The sequence below is a fragment of the Battus philenor genome, unplaced genomic scaffold (genome assembly GCF_028537555.1).
Source record: "Battus philenor isolate CCGP_79_NKW_IND1 unplaced genomic scaffold, ilBatPhil1.0.hap1 SCAF_22, whole genome shotgun sequence".
Classification (NCBI taxonomy): Eukaryota; Metazoa; Arthropoda; class Insecta; order Lepidoptera; family Papilionidae; genus Battus; species Battus philenor.
This window is the reverse complement of record NW_027181685.1, coordinates 2,530,194-2,543,351: the sequence shown is the minus strand read 5'-3', so window position 1 is coordinate 2,543,351 and position 13,158 is coordinate 2,530,194. Positions and strand designations below refer to the sequence as shown.

At 34.2% G+C, this 13,158-nt stretch overlaps 1 protein-coding gene across 1 annotated transcript in view; it reads left to right on the top strand.

The window, feature by feature from the left end:
* The window catches only part of Mtmr6 (Myotubularin related protein 6), an 82,110-nt gene extending 76,185 nt beyond the window's left edge, over nucleotides 1–5,925 (top strand). The window contains exons 13-18 of the mRNA XM_068766907.1: nucleotides 2–128; nucleotides 1,296–1,432; nucleotides 2,491–2,608; nucleotides 3,772–3,906; nucleotides 4,843–4,966; nucleotides 5,772–5,925. Coding sequence (XP_068623008.1) covers nucleotides 2–128; nucleotides 1,296–1,432; nucleotides 2,491–2,608; nucleotides 3,772–3,906; nucleotides 4,843–4,966; nucleotides 5,772–5,794 — 664 coding nt within the window. The 3' untranslated portion in view covers nucleotides 5,795–5,925. The remainder of the gene's footprint in view (nucleotide 1; nucleotides 129–1,295; nucleotides 1,433–2,490; nucleotides 2,609–3,771; nucleotides 3,907–4,842; nucleotides 4,967–5,771) is intronic.
* Nucleotides 5,926–13,158: the final 7,233 nt, after the last annotated feature.

Genomic DNA, 13,158 nt, shown 5'->3' with positions numbered 1-13,158 from the left:
GGTTCTGGCGCGGTATGTACTGCCGGTACGAGAGCGGCGTGCACCCGCGCGAGCCTTTGGGGGACCTGCTGCCTGCAGCCGTGGAACACGCCACCGCACTCGACCATCACATCAACTACCTGTCAAAGGTAAAATGCACCTTATTGCTAACATATTAAAGCATTGTTGACCGATCACGAGTAGATTCGTGATGCTAGTTTTTTTGTATCACTGTTGTTATCTTTGTTGGTGACCATGTAATGCAATTGTTGGTCAGTATAATAATATAAGCTGTTTCTCTAGCTTATAAAAGCCGCCAAATCTCTTGTAAAAATATTTAACAATTAAAAATAAATAAAAAAACGATGACGGAACATAATGAAGAATCTTTCAATAAATTATACGCAGACTCTTTATGTGACTGTCCGAGTGATGAATCAAATTGTAAGAAAAGGACCAATATTTAGCCACTTCCGCACATGCAGTGGTAGTCGTGCAACAAAGTGCACTGCCCGCCAGCCCGCTGATAAATGCGCATGCGGCCAATTTGTGCCATTCTCAAATTAAAAACTTACATAAAATTTATGCAAAGACGGAAGACAATTTTTTAGTAAATTTTTCAATGTGTTAAATTTAAAAAAAAAATTAAAATATATCTCATATATTTTAGACCATGAAATCATAAATAAACTGTATCTCGCTTCAATAACTTTATTATTTCCTTAACACAATAAAATAATTGTGGTTCGTTGTTTCTCGGAAATTTTAGAAATTTCTAGATAAGGTGGGGTGAATTTGTGTGGTGTTTTTGGTTTAGTCGTTATGTAGAATAATTTGTAACAAGCTCAAATGAAAGGGTTACATGAAGTTTATGCAAAAACGGCACCAGTCTAGTGATATGAGATAAATTTTCAGTGGAATTGTAGTTGCACACATTGATTTCATATTGTAATACATCTATTAGGGGGACCGGAAAGTAATGTCGCTTTCTTAATTTAAATTCACACGACTACATTTTTAACAAGTTTATATTTGTAATCAACAATATATTCACCTTCGTTATCAACAATCTTTTGCCATATAGTATACAAAATCAATGACGGAGCAGTAAAAATCAATCAGTTTTTCTGTAAAATAAGTCGACAGAAACAACATTACTTTCCGGACCCCCTAATATATATCTTTATATATTAATTACACTGTGTCTCTCTAATACAATTGTTCACTTTTATGGAAATTTAAAATTATGTCCATTCCTAACAATCAATAATATATACCTACTTGTAACAATATATATGATGTATATATTTCCGCAGAGAATAGCCACGTTCAAGAGCTTACTATCAGGTAGAAAAGCAGAAAACAGAGAAACAGTTGTAGTCAACTACCAGAATGGGAACCTTGACAGCGTGGACATAGAAACTAAAACGGAGCGCTTGCAGATTGATAACAAGTGAGTATAATTTAGATTCATAATTTCTTGTCATCATCATATCGGGTGATAGATTTCTCATTGAAAGGCAGGCAGGTATTCTTAAATGAAATTAAGGCTCAAGTCAAGACTATGAAATTTTTATTAAAGCCCAAAAGAATAGCTAGGTCATAAAGCTTAGCTTTAAAATACTGTATAGATATTTGTAAAAATGATGAATAAAAAGAATTCGGACATATTTTTGATTGTCACATAAGTGTTTACTGTAAATAATTCAATAATAATATATATACACATATATATATATATATATATATATATATATTATTATTATTGAAATATATGCATATATATATATATATATATGTATATATTTCTTAATGTGTGCTAGAAAAATGTATATATCTTATATGTGTGTATATATATATATGTATATAAGAGGCAAATGCATAGTTGTTAATTCATGTTCTAGGATACGCTATCCAAAAATAAATAGTTTCAAACATAATAAATAGCGTAATGAAGGAAGTCTATAGTTTCGGACAAATCGGACATCATAATGAAATTAAATAATAATGATAAATATACATTTCATGTATTAACAAAAGTCATTTCGAAGTTTGTCGCAGCGGCTGGTTGAATTTATAATTTTTAACAAAATTTGAATTTGCAATTCCAAATATTTTGCACAATTCCCCATTTCGAGAATCAGCTATTCATAAACGCTTAATATTTTGTTATCAGTGTCTGGGTATTTCGGGCACGTCATTGGTCAGAATGATTACCGCATTGTTCTGAATGACGGAAGTATAAGGACACTTGGCACTAACATAACTCCTGAAGATACCCCGTGGAGGGGTGAAACACGTGTTGAGTGATTTAACGGTGGTATTGTGTAATTCACATTGTTTGCCGCATACGCATTTATCAGCGGGCTGGTGGGCGGTGCACTTTGTTGCACGACTACCACTGCAGGTGCGGAAGTGGCTAAATATTGGTCCTTTTCTTACTTAGGATGGACCGCAAGGTAAAGCCTGATTCCATTAAATATATTTTCACATAGCACATCGTCTTTCTAGGCTATTGTATGAGTCTAGTGGCGGCCTCTCGGAGTTGGAGTGCGCGAACCACGACCATCCTCTTAAAGAAGCCTTCACCACCGCCTCCAAACCTAATAACATACCCCTCATAACTGAGGTAAGTTTGTAGCTTATTACAAATTATTATTACTTGGAATTTACTTATTTGTACATTTATAAACATACTATGATTAACAGAGAAATGTGGACACTTACAAAAAAGAAGAATATAAGAAACATACATAATAACATACATAAGACACCCTATAGATTTGTAACAAGATGTTATGGAAGCGGCTTCCATCCATTGTCTTCTGGTGAACTTATTAAGAACTTCTTTCCTTATAGGTTGTTCCGTACTGTGGTGTTTTTCTTAAGGTATCTAATAGATTCATGCGTTACTTTACGAAAGTCCATCCTAAGTAAGAAAGGGACTAATATACAGCTACTTCCGCTATGCAGCAGTAGTCGTGCAATGAAGCGCACCGCCCGCCAGCCCGCTGATAAATGCGCGTGCGGGAAACAATGCGAAACACAACTACCACCGTTAATTCACTTAACACGTGTTTCACCCCTCCACGGGGCATCCTCAGGAGTAATGTTACACCGACCAGTGCCAAACACAGAGTGAGCGGAATTAGCTATATATTAGTGCCTTTCTTACCTTTCTTAAGGTCATTCATATTGCCAATTTTATGGACTTTATTTTTTACTTTTGTTCCTTTACTGATTTCCTTATTACTGATTCGATCAGAAAGAAACATCCCAAGAATATTCCTCACCATGGCTCATTGATCAACCGGTTGCCAATGAGGAGTGAGACACCTTGTTTCAACATCAACCTTCAACCTCCTTGTTCTGAACGTTCTACTCTAGGCATATTGTGTGGTCGTTTCATGTGTGGTTTAAAAAAATTTATAAGGTAATGATGTTAATGTTTTATAATCACCTACTGTAAGGCATAGGCGGTAAGGCATAAGGGGCAATATATAATAATCGCCAGGTTTTGCAGGCGAGTTGGCGATTGTGTGGTAATACGGTAAGCAGAGGTCGTTGTTGTGCATCACCTGGAAACTGGTTTGTGAGCAGTGCACAAAGTGTGAATGTATATGGGATTATATATTCCGGGAATGAAACCCGCGACCTGCTATCGAAAATCTCAGTCTTCTAACGCTAAACTAATACTGCTCATACATACATACCATTTCTTTATTTGGACAGTTTTATTCTGAAGTTAGTATATAGTTAGTATAAGTACATATGAGACATAACATTTTACAGAAGGCAGAGGAATCCATACCCGCGACCCTCGGGGCCCTGGAGGGAGAGGTGAACACAGTGGCGCTGGACTGGAAGAGCATAAAGAATGTCACAGAGTGTAGTTGCTCAACTCCTCTGGATCACTACAGTAGGAAGGTATGGTATTCAAGGGTCTGCCGTGTGTTATAGAGCCTGTATCATCATCATCATCATCATTATTTTACTTGTAGGATGTCTAATTGCTGTACATTGGCTTCCACTTTATATTTCCAAGAGGAAAGTTTTCAGTAGGAAGCCTGTATACCAGTTTCTTCAGATATCACATTGCACAAGGTTGCATCTTATGCTCTTTTTATATGACATCCGTCCCATTCCAATCAACTTCCGCCTTTCGGAAGAAGAGATAATGTTGTATAACTTTATTTTAGTATTACGAAACCAACGCTTATATATATCTTTGTTGACTAAATCACGTAAAGAATTTTATTTAATGTTGTTTGTGAAATGATTAATTAACAGGAATTCATTTTATAATATTTAAGATATACACAATATTTACTACGGACACATAAATGGCCCATCACGATTTCTCCGGAACCTTAACGTCTTGAAATTCGATAAAAAATGCAGCAGAAGAAACTCACCGAGATATACTCTAGGGGAGCAGTACTCGGAGAAACGAACTACCACAGAGACACGCTACATAACGCATAAGTGGCGCCAGAAAATGTTAGAACACAAAGATAATTGTTACTAGGTTTCTTTTCCCAAGTAAAGGTCAAATAAGAACGAATTTTACGAATGTATATCCAAAAGAAGATTCAGAGGGAGTAAAAAAATGTGCATTTTTTATTTATTTTGCTCTTATATATATAAAACTTGATTAGAATGTATATCATGCAAAAATTTTATTTGTTAAAAAATTACTAAAAACATTTTTTTTGAAATTACACAGTCAGATATAAGACATCCGATGGTCTATGATCATCACTCCAGAGGCTATCATAACAAGGATGTGATTTTTGGTACCGCGCTTTCTTAAAGCGGTACAATGATTTCAGTAGCACTATAATATATGCTCTGTGTTCCCAGCACCACTGCTGGGGCTGTGGGCGCTGCGTGTGCACTCGCTGTGTGTGCAGACGCGCGCCGCTGCCGGCGCTAGCGTCGCCGCGCCACGCCCCCCTTTGCGCGGCATGCGCGCCCTCTACGCCCGGTCAGTGACAACTCCCAACTTTATACATTAATTCAATATAAATAATGATTGGATATCGATTTATTTTTGGTAACGAATAATACATTTACTTATAAAGCTTTTATATCAATCAACCTGTATACGTGTATTTGTGAGTGGTAGTATTAAACCACTCGTATACCTAATGCTTTTTTATGAAGATTATAATTATGAATTCAAATAAAACTTCTATATATTATTCCAGTTATATAACGTCCACAGCTGGGCAAAGACTAGATTAGACTTTCAATAAGACTGTTTGGAAGCGGCTTCCATACAGCGCCTTCCAATGACTTTAAAAAGGTTACTTTTGTATATACTCGTAGAACTTTTAATTCTTGATTCGTTTATGTTACAATTAAAATTATTGATGACCGCTGTTCCTATTATATGGAGCATTGACCTCTTCTATTGACTTCCCAAAGGAGACTTTGAGCTTGATTGCTATAGGTTTAAGCCGAATGCTCTCAATACCATAAATCATAGATTAAAGTGACTCTGTGTTTGGCACTAATCGATGTAACATAACTCCTGAAGATGCCCCGTGGAGGGGTGAAACACGTGTTGAGTAATTTGGCTGTGGCAGTTTTGAATTCGCATTGTTTGCCGCATACGCATTTATCAGCGGGCTGGCGGGCGGTGCACTTTGTTGCATGACTACCACTGCATATGCGGAAGTGGCAAAATATCGGTCCTTTTCTTACTTAGGATGGACTTCCGCGAGGTAACGCCTGATTCTATTAAATATTTAAAGTGAATGTATTATAATTGCGTATTTTTATTTCAGATGTAGTCACACCGACAAATTAGAAAATATATGGAGGATGTAACAGAGAAATGAGGTATTTGACCGTTAGCCGGGCGCAAATGTCACTAAATTAGTAAGAAATTGGGGGAAATCCCCTCCCCCAAATTTATAGTAAGCTTAACTTTTAATATGGTAAAACTAATTTTTAGAATCCATAAATATTTCTTTATAATGTAACTCAGTCTAACGATTCTGATCGTAAAAAAAAACTCTGCAAATGTGTCTTTCTATTGGAAAAAGACTGCATCTATCACTTGCAATTATTTTTTATCTTTTAAGACTTGAAAAATGAAACTATCGTGTTTTAAAAGAGTATAAAAATTAAGTTTGCTATCCTAAACATTCCATAAATGATTGTATTAAATTTGGGGGAATTATATATTTGACGTATTTTGCATGTGCCCCACTAACGGGAAAATTACCAAAAAATGTATTATTCCTATTATTAAGTATAAATGCTACAAAAGATTTTTTTAATAAATAAATTATAATTTGTAAATATTATTAGGCTAATTGCATTTATTTTTCACTTTTAACAAATCTTCACTTTAATTTTTTTGTTGTATAATTATGTAAAACTTATTTGGTGATGTTTCAATATTTTTTATAATGTAATTAACGTGTATATCATATAAATGTTAACTAAATTTTGTGTATATGTAAAATTCAATTACCTTTCTATAATCATTGTTAAAAATATGGTAACAAAATTATTTAAAAAAACCTTTTCAATTGACTAATAAAACTAGATATTGGATATTCGGGTGCATATGTACTAAACGTTGAAGTGTTGGTTTATATGGAAAGCACTTTTATATCAAAAAATTCCAAAGGTTAACTATACTTATTCGTGTGCAATTAATTTGAGGTATAAAGATAATTTTCTTAATTTATACTTATACGTGTGCAATTAATGTGAGGTATAAAGATATCTTAATTTATTTTTATTAAACATTGATGAGGGCGTAGGATATCGTATTTTTCATTAAAAAGACCTATCTAATGCACCCAACTAAAAAAATTAAAACATCTTACATAGAAAGCCTGTTGTTATAAAGGTTTTGGTCTGTGAAGATATTACAAATACTTCGTCGTACTTGGAGAGATTTCCAAATTATACGCCTATAAACGCTTGTCACAGTGCTACCGATACCGCTATACCGCGCCTTAGGTATGCGCGCGGCGAGACGGGACGGAGTTTCAGCCGCTGTAAAATCTTTAAAAGGTGCGAATGTATAACTATCCTGTCACCCTATCAAAAATTCTATGATTTCAGTAATTATAAATACCTCCATGATAACATTGTAACAAAAAGTTTTTTTTTATAGTTTGAATTACTACATATAAAAATTTATTATTGTTTGGGATTTGTCCTTGCATTTTGTATTGCCAGAAGACATTAGCATGTCGCATTCCATTACAAAAACATGTATAACATATTAGAGTGATAAATATATACAGAATGATTACGAATAGTTTTAAAAGCTTTTTGTTGATAGATGTGCTGAGCATTCACCCCATTAAGCTTTTTACATCTTCAACCAATCATCTTGTATATAGATATAAATATGAATTTAAATTGTTATGATCAACAGTAAGTCGCAAGATTTGTTTTCTATACTTGAAATTTTGGTTTTCAAGGTCATGTATTTTCGAAAGATCTATAATACCTACGGAGCCTTGGGACAGCTAAAGGACCAAGTAATATTTAGATTCAAGAAAATGTGCATCCGAATATTGGACATCTGAATATGCCTCAAGATTAATTACTAATTCTAGATCCTAAACTAAAAATAAATTTGCTAGTGATTTATTTTTATCGATGTGTACAATTCAAAAAGTGTTCCGTATTTTTTGTATATAACTGAAATTGATTTTAAATAAATGTATTATAAGTATTTTAAGGTAAAGAAAATGTGTTTTATTTTATTATGCTGCACAAGTCTTTTGTGCATAAAAGTAAAACTTTACGTATGGTAAATATGTGGTGTTACCATATCCAAAAATAGTTCTTTGAGAAATAATCAATAAGGAAGGTAAGAAAAAGCGTTTTCAAAAATCGAATTTTTCTTCTTTTCAGCCAGGCATAACTATACTCTAAAGGTCGACACGGTCTTGCGCTATTGACATACAGCGACTTATCGCAATCCAGTGGCGTAGCTAGAATATTTGGGGCCCCTGGCAAAATTGTGGTCAGGTTGCCCCCCCCCCCCATTTTTTTTACTGAGTTTAAAAATTTTTAGATTTCAAAAACCAATGGCCTTATCTTTTCACGCACATAAGACCATATGGTGTTCTCTTGGGGTGTTTTTTTAAAACATCCTATGGTGTTCTCCTCAAATGAATCTTTTTTTCTGAAAACGCCATATGGTGGATACGATTGTGAAGGTGGACCAACCCCTACATGCAAAAAATAAATGAACATAAACAAATTTTACAAAACGAGAAAATATGGATAATTTGGGCAATTTGCATATACACTGAGAATAGTGCTCTGAAAGTAACACATAGACATCGTACTGTAGATTGTGTACATTTTGTTAAAGTACATGTTAATTCGGTATCCAAATAGTGACTTATTATTAGAGGTGAACAACCAATTAAGTTCAAACGTTTACGTCGCGAAACAGTCACCCCAGTCTACACTTTGTTGACCCTAACGATTTAATAATTCATACACAAAATATCGAATGTTTATGAAAAGTCTTCAAAACTGTTTGCGTTAAAACAAATGATTTAGGTCTATTGAAATAGCTGCAAACCGTTTCGTTTTCAATAAAAATATGCGGTTAGTTTCCTATTTTAATAAATTCTTGGCCTATTTCATTAAATTCTTGATTTTTAATTTTGGAGCCTCAAAAGATACAACTCCCGAAAAAAATTAAATAATAAAAATGTCTGACTAACGAACCGAACCAGTTTCGGCATATATTAAATTTGTAAATGTTCTTAGGGCCCCACTAGTCTGTTGAATGTGTCATTTTTGGCAAAAAAGGCCCCACTGGAGATCTGAACTCTGACATCGCTTTTTTTTGTTCATCAAAAAAAATATTTTTATTTTGGGTGCCCCCCTTGTATAGATGTAAAAAAGCCGATTTAAAACGTTTAAAACCAAAAGTGGCGGTTTAAAACCCCAAATAAATCTTTTTAAACGGTTTAAAACTCGCCTACTAAAATATAAGAACAGTGTTTTTACATATCATTATCGACAATACTTGGTCTTGTGTTAGTTACCTATGCAGTTTATACCTATGTAGGTAAGTGTATTATATTTTATTTATACATATAAAGTACTATAATTATAAAGAAACAATATTACATACAATAGATTAAAATATGTACCTAAATCATAAAGAAATTGTGGATAGGAGTTTTGACCTTTATTTCCAAGTAGTTAAGGTCTACTCAAAGGTCCACTCCTCAATTTCTGTTCAAAGAGTTTGCCGACAGAGAGCCACCGCCGACTGCTATGCACACACACAGTCTGTCAAGAAAGTCATGAAAAGAAATAAAGTGTTGCCATATTTAATTTTAGGACAGAAATGTCAGTCAGTTTTACAAAGATAGTGGCGCCTTATAAATTTTCATGACTTTCTTGACTGTATGATCATCATGTTGTCGAGTGGACTGTGTAAGATTAGCCAGTTTTTTTTATTACTTTCAAGAAAAAGTCGGGTACCTAATAATCTAATTTTATAACAGCTCATTACATTTCAGTTATTTAGTGTACCTTTTTATTGAATCCAAATTTGTACATTTTTTTACAATACTGGCAACACTGACATGTCCGCACGCAACACGCTATGTATGTGTGTGTGTGGTCTGAAGAAGGCGAGCTGGCAACGTTGCATCTTGACGTCTCTCCGCGTGAGAAGTGCAAGTGTGTGAGTTTGGTTTTAAACCGAATGAAACTGATTGATAAATCTTTTCAAAATAACCAATATAGTTAACTAGGTAATAGTTTTTCAACTTAGCTAGGTAATGTCTACGCTTGGAATAGATAATGTGTTTATATTTAAGAAAAACATAGTCGTCAATACTAAACGTTTAAAATCGAAAAAAATGGGTTTTTTCGGTTTTAAACGGTTTTTTTCGTTTTAAACCGATTGGTTTAATTCGTTTTAAACCGGCCTTACATCTATACCCCCTTGCCCGTGGTGCCCTAGGGCGACCGCCCCTCTTGCCACCCCCTAGCTACGCCACTGTCGCAATCTTAATTACGTCATTGGTCTACCTAAAAGGGAGGGGGGGGAGCCCCTGCTCGCGCCGCGTCTACCAGCCTCGCAGCTACCATTCGGGTTACAACATATATATTCAACATATAATTATTATCTCTGTTTGTCTGTAGACAATATCGAATAATAATCTTGGTTCGAATTGGAAATAGTTATATACAAAAGCTTAAATGATTTTTGGTGACAAATTTTACACCGATCAATTGTAAACGTCATGTGAATGTTAGAAAAGCAATTTAATAGAAACTACAATTCAGTCAAGCTATTTTCAGAATAGTATGCGTCTTGTAAATGATAACCATAATGCAGCATTTTTTCATATCGTTTAATATTCATGATAAGTGCTGCCAACGTAAAAATATACTTTAAAATATTATAATTGCAGTTAAAAAACGAACTGCAAACTTCAGTCGGTAATTAGGTATTTAAATAAAATCATTTAAAATAATTAAATTATTTATTCGCAAAATAGCAGTAACAAATAAAAACTAGAAAATAATGTTATAACTAAAATGTATACTAAGTAATACGAAACTATTTAATATAGCTAATAAATAATAAACCTACAAATAAAATATACGTGCCACAGTTTCAATATTGCCATAATCAGGACATAACAGAATACAATAATGTGATTAAAAATATAGCAATGAATATCGCAATAATAGCTGGCCCGATTTATGGAACATTATGACAAATGTCTATGTAAATATGGACAAGCCATAATTTCGGAAACTCGAGATGGCTGTTGGTGATATTTATTCTAGTCTTTGCCAAGGTTTCGAATGAAAACCGGTATGCCAAAAGTATAACCGCTAAATGTATATCCATATTAAGACTTTAGAGTGATATATCAAAAACCGTTCCAAATAGTCAGCTCATTGCAAATGCAAATACAGATATAAAAGTAGTCATATGATGTAATTTGAAAGTGTTGACATCATTTTTTCTTATTACGCTGCTGTTTGTTACGATTTGAAATATTCTTGGCGGCTTCCTTAAGCGTTGCCTCAGTAGCTGCTTGTAAAGGAGTTATCATCTTATCAACTTGAGATATTATTTCATTTTGATGTTGTTGCACTGTATCCAATGATCTATGTAAACATGAATCTAAAGCTTGATTTCCATTAACCAAGAACGAGCATGTTTCTATTGCTTCTATGGCAGAGTGACATCCATTTTCATTAAATAATTTCAAACTGGACACATATTGAATGTTAGATAAACGTGCTTTACGCACGCGGTTTTTGATATATTTGTTTACATTTTCTAAAATTGGATCAAGACTTTCTTGAAAAAGTCTCCTATGTTTCGCTAGCCGAGCGGCGTAACTCATCATTTTTAAATTCCTAACTTCTTCATTAACTTCCGGTGCCTCAAGTTCTGCCATACCAGTTTCAATATTGTTGACCCATTGACAGATTGGATATAAATCAGGTGCATCTAGAGTTACAAACTGTGAGACTTCCATTGGTAAATTATTAATCAATCCATCTAGTGCCCCTAAATGCGATTGTAAACGCGACTCATGTTTGAGAATAACATCTAACCTTACATTTCGTGCTGCGACTATTCGTTCTCTTCGTAATTCTAGCGATGTCATTTTTAAAGAATGACGTTTAATTAACGGCAAAGACCTTTCTCTAACCCATAAACGAACCTGATGCTCCAGTTTTTCTGATAGAAATTGTAGATTGTTCTCAAATTTTTCCAGAAAACCATTTCGCCAATTACAAAGTGCTGTTTCTTGGAATTCCGTTTGGAATATTTCTCGTGATAAAACTTGTATTGTATTACTTCTAGAAACAAGTGAACATGTGTCTTGAAGACTGTCGTTTCTACTTACTAATGAAAAAGTAGGTATGGGATGTTTATTGACAAATAAATCGAACTCTGCCTGTACGGTATCTGATAGAGAGGTTTGTAGATTTAGAAATTCGTTTAAGCGTTCCAATTCTGCATTATTGTGGGATAAATATTCATCTTCTTTTTGCTTCAGCAACGTGACAAGGACATCAAAGCTTTGATTCAATTTGGTAACGTCGTTCGCTGTTACTAGTTGCTCCAAGGCTATGTTGATGTTGACTTCGTTGGCGAGCTCTAAAGCATCATGCCTGCTTATAAGTTCTTCAACTGCAGCAAGAGTAAGTTTCTGTGCGAGGGCCATTCTTATCATATGAGCGTCCCAGAGGTGAGACGCTTCATGTAAAAGCAAAAACATATTCTTTAGTTTATAACATATCGATTTTACACTTTTCTTAACCATTGTAATACAGTCATCGTATTCAGATAAATGTTCTTTACTGTCGATCGCGCAATATAAGTTTATGTAGGATAAACATCGAATTGATTCATTAAGTTTTTGATCTAAGTCCGATACAATATCTAAACAGGAATATTTCTGTTGAATATAACGACGATCGCCAATGTGACTGTAAAGACAGTTTAGTTTTTTAAAGTAAAAATCATATAGATTAGCAATTGCTAATCGATACTCTTCCGTTAATCTCGTAAGGAATATATCTAAGTCTTTTGTATTTGGTGGTGTTTTATCTAGCAATTGCACGGAATCAACTTTTATATTAGCGCTCTCGGATCGTTGGTATTCAATAAGAATGTCGCTGGGACAAGGAGCACTGTGACCGCGATGTATTTTCTTTACACCAAGACATAATCGGTTAATTTTAATACGAGCTTTTATATGGCAATCGTTCGTTTGTCCTTGCAATTGTTTCTCTAGTTCGTGATATGCAGAATAATTGCTTAGAATCTGTTGATTTATTTCATAAATTTTATCATCAAATTGCTTAAGAAGATCTTTCGGAAATATTTCGCCTATAGCTATGATTGTACGAAAGTTATCGTGTACAACCTTTCTCAGATCACTACTTCGTTCTTTTTCCAGTTTAAGTGCTTGCTCCTTAAAGTCACTGATATCTTGTAATCTTTCAGCGATAAGTTTTTCAATATTTTGTAAAGCTTCATTACGGATGTTGAACGGTAGAGGACCTTCGATTGTGGCGTATTCTTTTACAACATTATCTATGTCGCATTGATTATTATTTATCTGACAGAGAAGTGTTTCTGCTAATGCTCGGATTTTCAGTTCAATTGAATCATTAACACCTACT